At 56.2% G+C, this 17068-nt stretch overlaps 6 protein-coding genes across 6 annotated transcripts; 3 read left to right on the forward strand and 3 right to left on the reverse strand.

The window, feature by feature from the left end:
* Window positions 1-465: 465 nt before the first annotated feature.
* On the reverse strand, window positions 466-2392 carry B0T26DRAFT_652317 (MBOAT family protein; the record flags this gene model as incomplete). Its single annotated transcript, XM_060438357.1, has 4 exons — window positions 466-713; window positions 818-1006; window positions 1122-1944; window positions 2003-2392. 4 exons carry the CDS (start codon window positions 2390-2392, stop codon window positions 466-468), a joined length of 1650 nt encoding a protein of 549 aa, XP_060292420.1.
* A 1608-nt stretch (window positions 2393-4000) lies between these two features.
* Window positions 4001-6429, forward strand: B0T26DRAFT_394883 (WD40-repeat-containing domain protein). The gene is made up of 2 exons (XM_060434779.1): window positions 4001-4627; window positions 4688-6429. The coding sequence occupies exons 1-2, from the start codon at window positions 4442-4444 to the stop codon at window positions 6365-6367; spliced, it is 1866 nt and encodes a 621-aa protein (XP_060292421.1). The 5' UTR covers window positions 4001-4441; the 3' UTR covers window positions 6368-6429.
* Window positions 6430-7190: 761 nt separating this feature from the next.
* Window positions 7191-10287, reverse strand: B0T26DRAFT_813944 (Isoprenylcysteine carboxyl methyltransferase family-domain-containing protein; the record flags this gene model as incomplete). Its single annotated transcript, XM_060447346.1, has 3 exons — window positions 7191-8391; window positions 8564-8666; window positions 10278-10287. 3 exons carry the CDS (start codon window positions 10285-10287, stop codon window positions 7554-7556), a joined length of 951 nt encoding a protein of 316 aa, XP_060292422.1. The 3' UTR covers window positions 7191-7553.
* A 50-nt stretch (window positions 10288-10337) lies between these two features.
* B0T26DRAFT_653350 (uncharacterized protein) lies at window positions 10338-12422 on the forward strand (the record flags this gene model as incomplete). The annotated part of the gene is made up of 1 exon (XM_060438450.1): window positions 10338-12422. The coding sequence occupies one exon, from the start codon at window positions 10338-10340 to the stop codon at window positions 12420-12422; it is 2085 nt and encodes a 694-aa protein (XP_060292423.1).
* Window positions 12423-13622: 1200 nt separating this feature from the next.
* B0T26DRAFT_678587 (uncharacterized protein) lies at window positions 13623-14880 on the forward strand (the record flags this gene model as incomplete). The annotated part of the gene is made up of 3 exons (XM_060440245.1): window positions 13623-13649; window positions 13740-13766; window positions 13852-14880. The coding sequence occupies 3 exons, from the start codon at window positions 13623-13625 to the stop codon at window positions 14878-14880; spliced, it is 1083 nt and encodes a 360-aa protein (XP_060292424.1).
* Window positions 14881-15079: 199 nt separating this feature from the next.
* Window positions 15080-17017, reverse strand: B0T26DRAFT_720483 (uncharacterized protein). Its single transcript, XM_060442489.1, has one exon. It carries the CDS (start codon window positions 16949-16951, stop codon window positions 15413-15415), a length of 1539 nt encoding a protein of 512 aa, XP_060292425.1. The 5' UTR covers window positions 16952-17017; the 3' UTR covers window positions 15080-15412.
* Window positions 17018-17068: the final 51 nt, after the last annotated feature.

Raw genomic sequence — 17068 nt, forward strand, 5'->3', positions numbered from 1 at the left:
CTCTATGGTGCCATATTATGGGACTCGGCTCAAGAGGGGGGAACATGCGTTGCCCAGATAGACCGCGAGGTGGCCTGCTATTTGCGATTGGATTTGTTTTGAAGGTAGAGACGACTACACCAAGCAGACAAGTCGGGGACTAGACAAACTGCTATGGCCATGGTGCGAACACTATTGTATTGCACCGTGTTCAGAAGCGTCAGTGTCATTATGATGTAGAACTACACATTATTATGCATCCAAATCCCCTTTCTAAAGACCTCCCCCAACCCCAATCCCCAAAACGGATAAATAATGGCCAACCCCCGGCCCTCGCCATACTCTTGTGCCCTCGTTACCATGACGCCATATTTTTATATAACACTGAACCAAAAGGAGCTAACCAAGTTCATCCTGTAAATCCCATCAAGAACGAATTATTTTCTGGCAGTCGACCGACATACAGTATCTGCTGTGGCAACAGCTTCACGCAGGGCAAGTCGCGTATGCAGGAGGATGGGCCGCCGCGGCAGCCATGACTTTGCTGACGCTGCCGTACTTGGCCTGCCAGGCGTAAAAGTACATGAGGGCGGCGAACGGCTGACCGAGGATGGTGAACGAGACCCAGAAGATGGTGTTGCCCAGCAGCTTGCCGGAATTGGACTTCATCTTCTCGAGCGGCTGCGTGAGCTGGATTAGGGGCAGCTGGAGGAACATGCCGAGGAATGCCACTCCTGGGGGGGGCAAGACATGTCAGTAAAGGAATATAACTCCAAGTTTTCCCTTGCGGGGAGCAACTGGTGAGAGGCAAGGGAACGACTGCGAGTGAAGGACTGACCGATGAGGTTATGAGTGGGCACGCCGACGAGAAGCTCGTGCAATATTGCCGAGACGAGAAATACGGTAAGGCTGGCCACCTTATGGCTCCAACCCCTAGACCGCATGGGCGAGTAAACGTGCCGCCTGAAGAACTGGTAGACAGGTTTATTCCACGTGCGCCAATACATGCCAAGGCTCTCGCTGTTCCCTATATTCAGAGAGGATTTGCGGTTAGGGACCGATTCGATGTATAGTGCTCCGTGGACCAGACTGCCTGACACGAGAAAGAGCAAGGGGAGAAGCACTCAGGATCAAATACGTACACCAAGGATCGTAAAACGAACGGTCTCCAAACCGTGTGACCTCGGCCAGTGCGTTCAAGAAGGACTGGAAGAGGGCAAAGAAGCCAGCCAGCCAGATGACCAGCGATATGGTTGACAGCTTGAGCAGGCGTTCGAGAATCGAGGGGTAGTCCAGCGAGGCAATCTTGTCGAGGGAGTTGATCAACACCGGGGTGGCGTACTGGGCGCTGGCAAACCAAATGAAGACACTCAGGCAGATACCCTCCCCAAGACGCTTGAAGACAAAGATCCAACGGATCTTATCGGCCCGGGGATAGGCGGGCTGGTAGACGAGTGTTGGGGCCCACCAGAAGTAGACGAGGTTGCCCATGGTGATGTTGTTCGGGTAGGGACACTGCTTGTAAATCTCGGGCAACGCATCCAGCTTCCCCTTTACGGGGTGAAGGTAGGCGTGGCGAAGGTCCCTGTTGGTGAAGGCATACGAGGCCGTCTTGAGCCAGACAATGACGGCGTGTATTTCGGTCAGGGTGCCGATCAGGGGATGGTGGATTTTATAATAGACAATGTAGCTAGTGAAGACGAGCACGTAGGTTACGTTGATGGCGTGTGCAACCCAGACCATCTTCCAGGTGGACTGGAACCTGTTGTGCTCGTCTTCGGTAGGGCTGGTTGATCCGTCGCGCTTGTCGGACCTGGCCCGCTCGTACTTGGCCTGGGCAGCCGCGATTGACTCAATGGCGTAGGCGATCAGGAGATGGCACGGTATGAGAAAGTATAGACATAAGCCTAGCTGGATATCCGTCTTGCGGAAGTCGTGGCATCCGACGCAGATGAGAACGCCATACTGCAACGGGAGTCAGTCTCACATCGCCGGACACAAGATGAAAGGGCGAGAATGTAACCTTTTGGATATTCTCAATCACCAAACGAAGATTGCCAACAACGAGCACAATCACCATCAGATTCCTGAAGCCCAGGAAGCTGGGCGTCTCAGTAGCATCGTGGCTGAGACACGAGGGTGTCGAGCTGGAGTGGACAGCTTCGACATGGCGGTACTTTTTGCGAAACGACCTCTTCAGTTGCTCAGTTGTGTCAAGGGAGCTGCTTGTATCTGAATTGGTGATTGCGTCTGGCTGGGCGTCCTTGTTTGGGACGGCAGAGTTGTTGTTGTTGTTGTTTTGGGTGTTGTTACTCGGCCCCCTCGAGCTACTGGGTCCTGTCCTGTGAATGACGCCATCACTGGAGCCATTGAGGCTTGTCCCCGTCGCCGTGGCCTCCTTATCCTTATTCATGGTGCGCAAACATTGGCCGACGAAAATGCTATTGACGGCAAAACCAGAGACTGCGAACAGGATGGGATTCCACAAAATAGTTCAGGCACAGAGCAAGCTGGTGCGCATATTCTAGCTTTGTACAGTCGGTTCAGTCATTCACTGGGGTCCAGTGTGAAGTGTAGGATGCCTGACTCCAGTGAGGGGCGAAAAAGTCGCCCTTTCCTAATGGCGCCTCGGCGTTGGCGTTGGCGCCTCGGGCGAGGGACCGATTTTCAATTCCCTCGGGACGGGCAGGCCGAGGAAGCCAGGGGCACCAAAACAGGGCAGCAAGCAAACAAGGAGGGACCAAAGATGGGCAACAATACAATGGATCCAACCTCTCGCGGTGACAGGACAGCTAGCTTCAAATGAGCTGGACAGGCAGAGCAAACAATTTATAATTTAAGCATGCGGGGGATGGGGACGGGCACCTTCAGCCCACGATGTTGTGACGGAAGGGGTTGTCTATTAGAGATAAGATAGATAGCCCTCATTCCTGGAATAAGTTAATTATCTGGGGTTTCCTGCTGTGTGATTGTTTCATGGAATGATCGACTTGCCGCTCGGCTCAGACGCTGTGCAGTGACAGTCCAACAACAGTCCCAGCCCACCCTGCAGGCGACCTAGGCCATGGGCTGCCCAATGATGTGAGGCTTGCCTGCAAATGCGATATCAAAGTCCAGTGAGGCCAATGGATCGATGCCCTTAGACACGGTGGACAGGATGGGACACGTACGTACATACGTAGGTAGGTAATCTCGTGGTTTGGGGGGTCCTGGGCGTCCTGGGAGACTGGTGAGAGCGCGATGCACATGCAATTCCGTGCAGAAACCGTCACAACGGCGGAGCAGGGGTGCTTGTCTTTGAGTGCTTGGCAGATAATCAATCAAGGAAGGTGCAGCAGATCGGATAGCACACTCCGAGTCTGTGCTCGCTCTGCTCTATCCATACAAGCCACAGCCACAGCCACACCTACAGCCACAGCCACAACCACAGCTTTAGCTCCACCTCAAGCACAGATTATATGGTGGCTTGCAGTCAGCGAGGCTAGACCCAGACCTACCCACGCTGTGTTTGGCTGGGCTGGCTGCGCGACCGCGACGACAAAGAAGCATTTAATTAGTATTTCTGAGAGCCGCCGTTATATAAGAAAAACCCCCCAAGAGCAAACCACCCCTGCTTTCACGACGAACCCGCGACGGCTTCCTATCAATAGACGGCAGGGTTCAAGCAGTAAACACTAGGAGATCCTAAGCCGTGTCAATTGGCGTCTGGGCGCCTGCGTGCCTAGGGTATTGAGTTTCTGTTCGAGTACGGTAATCTGCAGTAGGCTCTGGCTTTGGCTCTGCGTGGTATCGACTGGTACATGGTATCTGGTATCCGCTGGTATTCGCTGGTCCATGCATTCGACTTTCTGAGCTTCTCTTTTTTTTTTGTGCCGCGAGGTGCCATCATGGCCTACGAGCCAAGGGGGGACAAGGGAGACCGAGGGGATCGGGGTGACTATGGCGACAGAGGGGGGTATGGCGGTGGTGGTGGCGGTGGTGGAGGAGGAGGAGGAGGATACGATGGGGGACCTCCCCGGGCAAGAGGGAGACGTAAGTTTACATTTTCACATTTAATTCAGGTTCCTGCATGACACAAAAGGCTTCCCATCATATCCTTTCAGTCCTCGTTCTTTCTTTTCCCTTTTCCTTTCCGCGCAAAGCCAGTCTGTCGGTCTGTCAGTCTGTCAGTCAGACAGTCATCTGTCTGTCTGGTTGTGGGTGATGGGGGCCATGCCTCATTTCATCCCGTCTCCTGCTCCATCTCTGGCCCTGGCCTGGCCCTGTCCGGGGAACAAGTCTGTTCTCCTCTACATGTTCGGGAACAGTCTGTTGTTCTGCTTGAATCTAGCCGTCCTCTACTCGGATATCAAGACATCCTTCGACGTCGTGCTCCAGCAGCAGTTGCTGCGCACACTCGTAGCCCAACAAATCTACCTTCTACCTTCATTATTAACACCCCTACCTTTCATTCGCTGCCAACATGGCTAAAATCTATGTGTTCAATGCGCGATACGGCACAAACGAAGGCAAGCTAACCCTGCTTTGGAAAGGCCCTGTCACTGACTATGGCTCTACTATTGTCCACTGGATGCGCCATCGTGAGCCCAGGTACAAGGGCTCCTACCAAGGCGAACTCGAGAGACCGAGCCCCAGCTACATGGTTGACGTACGTCCCCCGCCTCTTCTCCTTCCGTGCCGCCGCTTCCCAACCTGACTTGTTCGGTAGATGCTCCCACCGTATGCCCGCGTCGCAAGCCCTGCCGACTCGGTGCCGTCGCGACACCTGCACTCATCGCTGAATAAGATCAAGCACCCAGTCAATGTTATAAGGTGGACGCCAGAAGGCCGCCGATTGTTGACCGCCTCGAGCAGCGGCGAGTTTACCCTCTGGAATGGCACTGGCTTCAATTTTGAAACCATCATGCAGGCTCACGATTCCGCCATTCGCGCCCTCGCCTACTCGCACAGCGACGACTGGCTCGTGTCGGCCGACCATGACGGTGTCATCAAGTACTGGCAACCAAACTTCAACAATGTCGAGAGCATCCGCGGCCACCAGGACCCCGTGCGAGACCTCGCCTTCAGCCCCAACGACTCGAAGTTTGTCACGGCTTCCGACGACTCAACCCTGCGCATCTTTGACTTTGCCGGCGGAGTAGCCGAGTCTACGCTGTCGGGCCACGGCTGGGACGCCAAGAGCTGCGACTGGCACCCCACAAAGGGCCTGATCGTCTCGGGCTCCAAAGACCACCTGGTCAAGCTCTGGGACCCCAGGACTGGCCGCTGCCTGACAACCCTCCACGGCCACAAGAACACCATCACCAAGACCGTCTTCGAGAGGGTTCAGGGCATGTGCCTGGCCACGTCGGCTCGCGACCAGACAGCCCGCGTCTTCGACTTGCGTATGATGCGCGATATCTGTCTCCTCCGCGGCCACGAGAAGGACATATCCACCGTGGCCTGGCATCCCATACACTCAAACCTCCTCAGCACCGGCGGCTCCGAAGGCTCGCTCTTCCACTACCTTTTAGACGAGCCCAATACGCCCCCGGGCCAGGCCACAACCATTGCCCCTTATGATTGCCCAGACCCCAGTCTAGCTCCAGCCCAGGCCATCTATCCCGCCCACAAGGTCCCCTTTGCCCATGATTTTGCCATCTGGTCTCTTGACTGGCACCCGCTGGGCCACATTCTAGCGTCGGGGTCCAACGATCGTATCACGAGGTTCTGGTCTCGAGCGCGACCGGGCGAGGCCGATTCCTTCAACGACCGCTATCACATCGGCGAGGCCGCCGCCGAGGCCCAGGGCACCTGGGACCGCCGGGGCGGCCGCCACATGCGCCAGGTCGAGGAGGAGCAGGAGCTCGAGGACGAGATGGACGGCCTGGTCGACCAGAAGCTACCTATCAAGCAGCCGCCCTCGGGCTTTCCCGGCATTCCAGGCCTGCCTCTCCAGAAGATGGGTCCTGGCGGCATGATCCCGCTGCCGCCCGTGATCCCCGGCGTCGGCGGCGCGCACCACCCGCCGCCCCTCCCCTTCCCTCTGCCCGGCATGCACGGCGTCCCGCCCCTCCCGGGCATGGACCTCAAGAACCCGCCGGACCTGGCCGCGATTGCTGAGATGATGAAGAAAGCGGGCATACCGCCGCCTCCACCCCCAGGCGGACACCTCCCGCCGGGCATGCTCCCCCCAGGTCTCATCCCGCCGCCGGGTTTCCCCCTGCCGCCCGGGTTCCCGCCGCCGCCGCCGCACCTCCTGGCCCAGCAGCAGCAGCAGCAGGTCGCGCAGGCCGCCTACGATGCCGAGCAGACCGCGGAGTCCATCCGGAGGCGGGCGCCTCTGCCGAGCCAGGAAGAGAGCCTGCGCCTGGAGCAGAGCAGGGGCCACTACACTCGCCTCAGATAGTCCCCGAGGGGAGGAAGTGGTGATGGCGGTGGTGGTGGCTGTGACGAGAGCGGAGAGGACAGTAGCAGTGGTTTTTAATAACAGCGCGGTAGACATAGGGGCTTATCAATCTATCTATCTATATCACGAGATGATCTGATCATGGTAGTCAAGCAGCGGAGGGAAGGCTAAGAAGCGGAGCTGGCAGGAAAAGAGTGACTGAGGGGCGAAAATGCGAGGAAGCGCACGAAAGAAGAACAGATTGCGCTTCTTGCAGGAGTTTTTTTTCAGGGCAGGGAAAAAGTGTAAAAACAAAAAGTACATCCTTCCGTCTTCCTTCTGCCGTCTTTGGGAGTTTGGCTTGACGAGGACTCTTGGTCGGAGAGGGGGTTTATTATCATCATTAAACAAGCAAAACATTCTTTGCGGTAGTTGTATATCTAATGCATACCTACCTACCTACCTATCCAGGCTACCCAAGAATCTATGGAGGATATTCAGGATTCTTCTGCATATAAGTAACGTAGTTTACTGGACTTAGCTGAGGTCTTTCATACACAAAAAAAAGAGAGACAGAGAATTACTGTAGGGGCGAGCGACTTGACGTGCCTCTTTGAAGTCTGCCTGCACGCAGGTGAGATGGACCCATACATAACTAGTGATGACTTATTCAAGGAAACTAATTATGACCTCTCTTGGGCCACGAGTCAACTCTTCTTCAGGAAACCGGGAGCCAACTTGAACCCAACCAGGACCTAAACTGGGCGTAACCTAGATGTAACTTAGGCCTAACCTGGGTTTAACTTAGATGTAACTTGAACGTAGCCTGTATCTAACCTAGATGAAGTCCAAAACTAACGAGTTACTTACTTAGGATACTGAAGACACCTAGGTCACTGGTTTCACTGAAATTGGATCCTAAGGTCGTCTTTATTAGGTTTCTATGTTCAGCCTACGAATCAGAATCCAAGTGAATAAATAGGTATTATGCACCAGGATCTCTCGAGCACGCAAGCTAAATCACAAGCTGGGCATAATGTAAAGTACCGTGTCAGAGCATAGGTTAGGTTTATAAGTTCCCTGTCTATAGAGCCAGCCGCAACACCCATACCCGTACCGGTGCACTAATGGTAGTACAGTTATATACAAACCCCAATTTCGCGCAAGTAACGCCTCCCACTCTGTATTCCAATTCTGCAGAAGCTTCTTATGGCACAAAGGGGATTCTGGTGGCGACCATCTTGCGATAGTCGAGATACTCGTCGCCAAAGAAGCGCACGAGAAAGTCCTCTTCGATGCGGATCCTAGCGCTGAAGAACCTCCAAAGCACGGCAGCATACAGGATAAAGCTAACGGGGTTGCCGAGTACCACCTGGGTACCGAGGGCCCACCAGAAGAAGCCGAAATAGCTGGGATGGCGGAGTCGGGCGTAGATGCCCGTCGTCACGAGGACGTGGCCGGCCGTGCGCTGGTGCTGTACGAGGTGGTTGAAACTGGGGCCGGCCTGGATCATGGCAACGCTGCGCACTATCTGGCCGACTATGACGAGCACGAGGCCGAGCAGACACAACAGTGTGGCGCCGCTGGCTGCCGGCCCTGGGGTCCACGCCCGATCAGGCCACACCAGGTTCGTGACCAAGCACTCGAGCGTCGCGAAGCTGTGCGCGATGGCATAGCCGGGCCAGTTGGCGGTTAACAGAAACGAGCTGACCTCGGCGGCACGCGTGTTGTAGGCAGCCGTAGTCCAGAACTCGAGGAAGTGGAACAGCGACAGCGCAGCCAGGAAGAACGGCAGGCGCCACAGCGGACTAGGCCAGAAAAGGGCCAGCCCGACGGTGCCCGCCACGCCAATAGCGAGGGCGACTCCCAGGCAAAAGGACCGGACGGCAATGCCGGCGAGGGATTTGGGCTGATGCGGAAAGTATGCGCGGTCTGGGCTGAGAGGAGAGGCGGCGGCGGCGGCGGCAGGGCTGAGCACAGGGAGCGTTAGGTTAGCGTCTTCTTCTTGCTCTTGGCCACCCTGGCGGTCGTCCACGCTATGGGGACTGGCCGAGGCGTTGGACGCCGCGGGAAAAGGCGAGCCGACATGGGCATCAATGGCAGAGGGGATTTCACGCGAGCGGCGGTGATGGCGAACAGTGGCGCTGTTGACGCGGTCACGGCCAGCTGCCCATGACTGCTGCTGGTCCTCCCCGTTGCCTCCCGAGGGACGGCGACGGAGAAGCGACGAGGCAGTAGGTTGAGCCATGCTGGGAGTAGTGGGTGCGGGGAGACTCAAGCGAGTTGTAGATGTAGGTGGCGGAGGGTTGGCATGAGGCGGCTTGAAAGGATAGGAGACACGAGGATATGAAACGTCGACATATGTATTGGCCCAGCACGAGGCCGCGCAGCAGGGTTACGATTGTGCAATAAAGAGAGTCGAAAACAAAAGAAAGGCTGTTTGCGCTTACAAGTCGTTACTATTGTTTCTATGGGACCAATGCGCTCGCCGCAGGCTGGTCGAGGCTTCCATTCCCGTGTGCAAGGATGGGACCAGCTGCTAATCGGAGGCAGTCTCGGGAAAGAGAAGCTTCAGACTGGGGATCGAGACAAAGACAGGGCCGGTGGGCCCGCTAGGCTGTTGTACTCGCGCTTTCTTCGTCTATGCCATAGACTCGTCGGCTTTGTTCAGCATATGCTAGCTCAATCGGGAGACTAGACTTTAACTGTCGCTGTGACGCGGGGTGGTTGATTTGCTTTCGATGTCGGGATAGGTAGCTGAAGTTCAGTTCAGGCCCCGCTGTAACTCGAATGAACTGGACGGTCCCTGCATTGGTTGGTGCAACCGCGTCCAGTAGCTGCTAAACCCCGTTATGACGCAACTGCCTGCCGCACTCCGTCTGAACTGGCAAAGGATGTGCAATGCACAGCTCAGCAACAGCACAACTAAAAAAACGCATCCTGTCTGCGGATAATACTTGGTGTGATGTTGACGAGTAGAATGACGGAGGGGTTTGGTCCACCTGGCACCTTAGAGTCCGCCCATGATTCTAAAGGACGACACAAGCAGGACCATGACGTTGACCCATCCCCAGATGAATGGAATCCACGTCGACATGGTAAAGCCGCCAGCTCTGTAGCTTGCACCGACTCTAAGCGGCAAAAATCATCAGTCGCCGGGGAGGGCAGTGGAAGGAAGAGATATGGGGACACAGACATCAGGCCAACGACACTTCCAGCCAGAAGGGCTTCCACTCCAGCGACAAAGGCATAGACCAGCGGCACCATCCAGAGGTACTTCCAACTCGACCTCGACTTGGTATTGCCCGCCTGCATCAGCAGCGCAATGGCGGCTGCGCCCATGTGGAAAAGGCCATAGAGGATGAGTGTCCAGAGAAGTGTGAAGCGCCAGATGTCGTAAAGACTCGACAGGGTCCACCTGGGGGTTTCCAGAGGCAGCGACAGCGAGGGAAACGGAGGCGTCGTGTTGCTGGGCAGAAGCTCGTCCACTGCTGAACTCGCCATGGCTGCGAGCTGCTGCGGCTGCGATGCAATTATGAAGAAATTGGTTGTAAAGTTCAATGGCATACAATGGGTTTGCACTGATGTTGCGCGCTGAAGTTGGTCCTTAGGTAGCTAACCGTTCGGAATCAATTACTCAAGAATACGCCAAGGCCGCAAGAGCTTAGGGGAGCTCGATATGTGCATACAATAATTACCTGCATACTGAGTATAATTGCGTGCCTATCCGTACTCCGTATCTGTACCTCGGCATTAGCCGAAAATGTCACTGCCTCTTTCGTCCACTCCATCAGATGCGTCGCTTCTGGATGGTCCCATGTCATTGCCGAGCTAGCACATCGCAGCTTCTCTTCAACAAGTGTCATCTCGCACACACGGCAATTTTTCGACTTGGCCATGCCTAGCATTTAATTACAATACACGCCGACACCTGCAGCCATCGTAGCCGTCATCAGCCTCGCGCCAGGGCTCGAGTCTGGCTGGTCCCGAAATGTCCATCGACCGGCTCCTGACGACGCTCCTGCAGCTCTACCAGGACGTGCACGACGATGCCCGCACCGAGTACATCTACTCGACCACCACCACGCTGCTGACGACCCTCTCCAACCCCCTGAACCTCTCGCTGCTCACGTCGCAGCTGCTCGTCGCGCCCGCAATATGGGGCCGCGGGCCGGGCAATGGCATGCGCGCCTGCTATCGTGTCATTAGCATCTTCAACACGGCCGCCATCCACGTCCGCAAAAACGAACTAAAAAATGCAAAGCCCAAGCTCCCTTCCACACTGCCCACCCCGCCCGTGGGCAGCGGTATGCGCAGCGATGTGTGGGCTGCAGCTGCCGTCAAGGGCGCCGACGACCTCTCTAACAGGTGGCAGCATCTCCTGGTCCTCGCCGGCCTCCTGATGGGCTTTGAGGGCGGCGACCGCCAGTCGCTGAGCAGGTCAATGCGCAACAAGCTTGAGCAGGCCGTCGTCATGGCTACGAATCTCGCCCTCCAAGCCAGAGACCCCGAGCCGCGCGCCCCCGCCGGGCCCCTCTTGCTGGCCCTCAACTTTGCCTTCCCCCTGCTGTCCGAATCACACCGTCGCGCACTCGACTGCGATGCCCTTGTCCCCGCTGCCACGCAGGCAATGCTTGCTGCAGATGGCCTCCAGGACGCCCTCTTCCTTGGAGCCATCGATCTCGACGTGCGGCAAACCGGCCAACAGTTTGTCTGGTCAGCCACGTCACCTTCCTTTCTTCTTCTGCGCCAGCTTGAACAGAAGCCCCTGGTATCCGGCCTCGGCCCCTTGTCGAGGTTACTGGCATACGCAATTGAGCATGCGAGGGACTCTGAAGTCGTGCTGCGGACCCAGAACGATTTGATGCTCTTCACAGAGAAACTACACCAACAATGGCAGACCAACAAACTCTCCGAAATAGAGCCCTCGGAAGAGGCCGTCTTTCTGACTACCGAGACGATGCGGAGCACGTGGCCAGCTCTATGGCAGCTCCTAAAGAAGATTATGTACGGCGTCGTGGCTGTCTTGCACGCCGCCGTTGCACGAAGCCTTCTCGATCCCCGCCTGAGGAACGACGCAGCTGCCCCGATGGTGGCCACAAAGACGCTCAGTGTCTTGAGGAACCTGTACTTCATCTCGTCTCGGAATGGAAGCGATGCTTTCCAGGTTTACACATTCACATATCTCGCGTCCATCGACAGTCTGGCGCGCTATCCCGATGCCGCCGTCTCTTTTCTGCAAAACATCAAACCGGCCGACTTGGGGTCTATACCGCCACATCCGCTTCTTAGGACCTTGGACTTGTTCTACCTGAACCTTGCCGAACACTTGCCCCTCAACTTACCTGTCAAGGCATGTGATGCCCTGATCGTGCAGCCGGCCGTCACGTACTTGACGAATGCGGCTCCGCTCTCGCCTCGCATGGTGGAGTTATTTGAGGCGGCACACAGCGCTGTACTGTCGGCGCTCTCTTGCCCTCACAATGCTCCCATCGCCGTTGAGCTGGTGCCTTTCTATGCCGAGACCCTCAGTTCCTCGTTTCCGTCGTATATATCCCCTCGCCAGTTCCGCTTGGCCTTCAAAACCATGATGCAGATCCTGTCACCGCCGTTTCCCATATCGGAAAGTCATCCACAGCTTGCAGAGGCCCTTTTGGAGATGATTCGATTTCGCTCAACCATTGCAAGTGGGTTGCCGCTGCCACCGGCCCAGGACGCACAGTCGCAGTCGGTCACACAAGAGCCCACGTCGGAGCAGAGCACATTGGTCCTTACGCTGATTGACTCATTGCCGTTCCTCCATCTCACTATCTTTGAGGACTGGATGACGCTGGCCGCGCTAGCCTTGGACGGAATTGAGGACTCGGCAATAAGAGACGTCGCCAAAAGGAGATTCTGGCAGATACTAGTCAGCGGAGAAATGGACGTTGAAAGGGCGGCGATCGGGGTGGCATGGTGGGGCACCAAGGGTGGGAGAGAGGCGGTCCTGTACAGTGCTCGTGGGCTGGCCCCCCCTGAGAAATCCATGATGAGCGGAGCAATCGCCAACGATCGCGGGGAGAGCAGCAGGCTCTGATGCCTTATCTCCAATGCTGACTACCCATACATATCAAGCCGTGCCGCTCCATTCTAAAATCGTCATCGGTCATTAAAATTGCCAAGTCCTAGACCGAAAAGGCGGTTCCAGGTCTTTGGAGCCGCCAATTCAGCACCCCCCTGTCTAGCTGAAAGGGTTGGTTGAGAAGCCTATTGAGCATGTGGGCATCTCGGGTTGCCTAACTGGCCCCCGGTTGCTTGAAACCCGTCCCGCACCGTGGCGTGTCACAAGCAGGCATTGTCACTCACGTCCAGCGGGTGCAATTCCACCCTCATTCACCTGTTCTCGAAATCTTGGTTATTTCACAAAAATTGGCCGCGATATCACATCAAGACAAGTTTTATTCGGCTTTGCCGCTCATGCAGTTGCACTATCGTGCCAATCGTGTCCAGCGAATGAGGCTGAGCTCAAGTTTTGGGGTCCATTCGCGGTCTTTGCTCCATGACGCCAGCTGCTCAGGCATCTGAGACATTGGCTAGGATAACAAGCTGTCGACTTGCTTTTTCCGTGCGTGACGGTCCAATTGTAGGATACCGGCGGCGCAGCACTGCCGAATGAGCTGCGGCTTCCACCTCGAGCTGGACGGCAAGTCGGCGCCTCTAGAGCTTTGAAGAGAACTAGATCTGCACCATCATCCTAACTATCTCCAAATGGAGGGGTTGAGCGATTTTTGGAGCCCGTCTGATGCCAATTTGGAGTGTGGCCACCTTCACCCCGCGCAGCATGGTGTGCTGTGCTCGTCCTCGTTTCGCCATGAGGACTTTGGATATCGATTTGTACGCGCCTAGAGCGTCATCCTAAAACCAAATCAGGCCTTAATGGCGTTGGAGGGGGTGTGTGGGACGTAAACAATTGCCCCTCCATGAGGACAGCCCCTCCTCGCTGCGGCCGAATCATAGCTGGGCAAGGGAGGCACAAGCTCTCAAACAGGCCTCCGAGTTCTTGCTGCTAGGCGATTCATGGACTGGTTGTACGGATTTGGCACGGTCGAGGAAGGAGGGGATCGTGCCAGGTTCTTTAAGAAGGGGCTTCTCGCCTCAGCATCTAACGGAAGGACCATATCCCCAAGTCTTTCAGCAGTCTATCAACATCTTATACTGTAGCCAATTCAGAGAGCCATTGTCTCACTAGTACACCTCTGCCCCTTTCTCCCCTATATCCCTTGAGCATCTTCTCATCATGTCTTACAATGACGACAACGAGGACGTACGTTCCATATTCCGTGTCTCTTTCTCGTCCATGTCGTAATCCATCCACGTGTCGTTGAACTTACATGTTCTCTTCTCTAATATCAAGTCATCGTACGGTCAGACCGACAGCTACGTAAGTGATGCTTTCACCCCGCCTTGTTGCCGGTGGCTGGCGACTTAGAATGAGAAGCTAACCATTTGATCTATCAACTCATCAGGGATCGTCCGGTGGCGACGACAGCTACGGCTCTAAGACTAAGCAGTCTTCGTACGGAAGTGGAGACAACGAGGACAGCTACGGCTCGTCCGACACCAAGAAGTCGTCCTATGGCTCCACTGGCGACGACGAGGATAGCTACGGCTCATCCAACAAGAAATCGTCGTACGGCACCACCGAAGATGACGAGGACAGCTCCGTGACCAAGAAGTCGTCCTACGGCACCTCCAACGACGACGAGGACACCAGCTACGGCTCGGGCAATAAGAAGTCGTCCTACGGCACGTCTGGAGACGACGCTGAGGACACCAGCTACGGCTCCTCGGGCAACCAGAAGTCGTCGTATGGCACCACCGACGACGACAACGACGACGACACCTCGGCGACGAAGAAGTCGTCTTATGGCTCCACCGGTGACAACGAGGACACTAGCTATAGCTTCGGCAACAAGAAGTCGTTCTATGGCACCTCCAACAATGACGAAGAGGACACCTCGGCGACTAAGAAATCGTCCTACGGCTCCACCGGCGGTGACGAGGACACTAGCTACGGTTCCAGCACTAAGAAGTCGCCTTATGGCGCTATTGGAGATGATGAAGAGGACAGCTCAGCGACCAAGAAGTCGTCCTACGGCTCCACCGGAGATGACGAAGAGGACTCGTCGACCAAGAAGTCATCCTACGGCGCCACCGGAGACGACGAAGAGGACACCAGCTACGGCTCGTCAAACACCAAGAAATCGTCCTACGGCACCACCGGCGACGACGAGAACGAAGAGGAGAGCAGCTACGGCCTGAGCAGCCGCAGCGGCAACAAGCCGTCGTTGGCAGCGTACGGCGCGGGCGGCGATGACGAGGAGAATACCACCAGCATTGGATACAAGCAATCGTCGTCGTATGGTGGGCGCGGCAGCAGCGGCGATGACGATGGCGAGCAGCAGCAGCAGAGCGACGAGTACGGCAGCAGCAGGTCGGGCGGCGTGGACAGGCTGGCCAGCCAGGCTGAGGGCCTCTCTCTTGAGGACGAGTAGAGACAGACAGACGGCAGTCGCGTTCATCTCTGTTCATTCGTTTTGCGTATTTCATTACTACGTATGAGCAATGGGGGCCTGAGTAACTACCTGGTTAGGTAGTTAGCTACGAGGAAGGGGTCACGCGTAGGGATGGAGATAGGCCAAACCATGTTTACGATCCTTTTTGCCTTAGCATTGCATTTCATTCAGCTTTTTTTGTATTTTTGAGCCTAGTTCTGCCAAGTCAAGTTAAATAAGACCTGATATAAATAATGCTATAAAGACAGACAGCAAGGGCGCGTCGTTAGCTGCGACATATGATTCCCATCGGTTCCAATACTCCATTCTTTTTCCCCCATTCGTTATCCCTCTACACTGAAAGAGCAGTGTCCTTCTTTCACCCTTTGAGCTAATGAAGTATCCTGCAACGACCTAGTTCCCAATAATAAAATCCCAAGGGTATCAAATGCTTCCATATTTAACCATGCCATGCCATGACCTTTAAGAAAAAGAGCGAAATACATAATAGTGGTGTTTCAAACAGTAGCCTCTATTTTTTCCCGTCGACTAGGGCGTCTATATCAATCAGCTGCCGCATTTCAGTCCACTCTGCATCGAAATTGCCCTGCATGGGGGAGTCGGCTGCTCCGGCGGCAAACATGCAGGACTCGCCAGGTTGCAGCGGCAGGGTAAGACGAGGGTCGATGACGTGGTCTTGGTCCCCGTAGCCGTTAGCAACGATATTCGTGTCTGACGATTGGTGGTCCTTCTGGATGTGCCTGTCGATATCGCGGTAGCGGATGAACTTGGCCGGGCAGCCGGCGACGGTGCAGGGGATATTGCGGGCTGTGGCCACGCCTGTCAGCTCGTCGGTAACGACGGGCGACAGGTTGGTCGACGACGACATGGTGTATAGCTTGGGGGGGCGCCTGCGGCCTAGGTGTATGAAGCGCACGTGCTCCTCGAGCTTGAGGCGGCTCACAAAGTCGGCGCCGCAGCCCTCCTCCATCCAGTTCCAGTCGGCAATGTCGCTGGCCCCGAACGTGTCGACCTGGCCGCAGACGAAGCGCAGACCCTCGTGCGCCGTCTTGACGTGCGTGTTGAGGTTGGACACGCGCGTGAAGCGCTTGTCGCAGCCCTCCCACGTGCAAGCGACCGTCTTGCGCTCCTCAACCGTCGTGCCCGAGTGGTACTTGTCGATGTGCCGCTCCAGGTCGCCCTGGCTGCCGCACTTAGCGTCGCAGAACATGCAGTTGATGTGCTCGCGCCGCATGTGGGCCTGCAATAGCAGCAGCGTCGTGAAGCCGATGCGGCGGCGTTCTTTGGGGGTGTCGTCGTAGTCGTCGTCGTCTTCTCCGTCTCCGTCTCCGCCGTTGCCGGTGCATTCGTCGCACCAAAACTTCAGCTCGCCGTGCTCGCGCTCAATGTGGCGGCGCAAGGCGCTGGCCGTGTCGAAGCCAACGTCACAGCCGTCGTTCCCGCACGTGTAGGCGGATTGGTCGAGGTGTGCGGTGCGGATGTGGCGCTGCAGCGTCTGGTGCTTGCGGAAGCTCTGACTGCAGCCGTCGTATCCGCGGCACCGGAAGCGCTCGGCACCCTCGTGGACGGCGGCATGCCTCCTCAGCCTCGTAGCCGTGACAAATGACTTGGTGCAGTCGGGCTCCTGGCAGGCATAGCGGCGCTCGTGGGTATGTGAGCCCTTGACGTGCTGGGACAGGTGCTTCTCCTCGATGTAATTCTTGCCGCAGGCCTCATAGGGGCAGCGAAAGGGGCGGTCATTGGCGTGGGACCGTAAATGGGCGGCCAGGCGAGCGGGCCGATTGAACGTCTTGGGGCAGCCAACAAATGTGCATTTTATCGTCTTGAGATCCGAGGGAAACTTTCGGCCGGTTCGAGATGAGGGGGATGAGGCTGTAATCGAGGTCCCGGCGAGTGTCTGGCCGGGGGTGGGCTGCAGAGTGGACGCAGCTGAGAAGACGGAAGCTGTGTCGGCCTCGGCGTCTTCCGACGCCGACGGAGCCCAGTCCGAGTCGCTAAAGTGTCTTTTGTAAGACGCAGCACTCTCCTGGTCGCTTGCTTTTCTCTTCATTGTTACGGCTTGGCTTGGGCGGCACCTGCCGAGCTAAATTGGGCAATCTAAGAGTTTGGTAGTTTCTAGAGCTCGAGAGAAAAAGAAGGCTAATAGACGAGGTGAAAAACTTGCAAC

This window comes from Lasiosphaeria miniovina (genome assembly GCF_030549165.1).
Source record: "Lasiosphaeria miniovina strain SMH2392-1A chromosome Unknown B0T26scaffold_6, whole genome shotgun sequence".
In the NCBI taxonomy this organism is placed as follows: Eukaryota; Fungi; Ascomycota; class Sordariomycetes; order Sordariales; family Lasiosphaeriaceae; genus Lasiosphaeria; species Lasiosphaeria miniovina.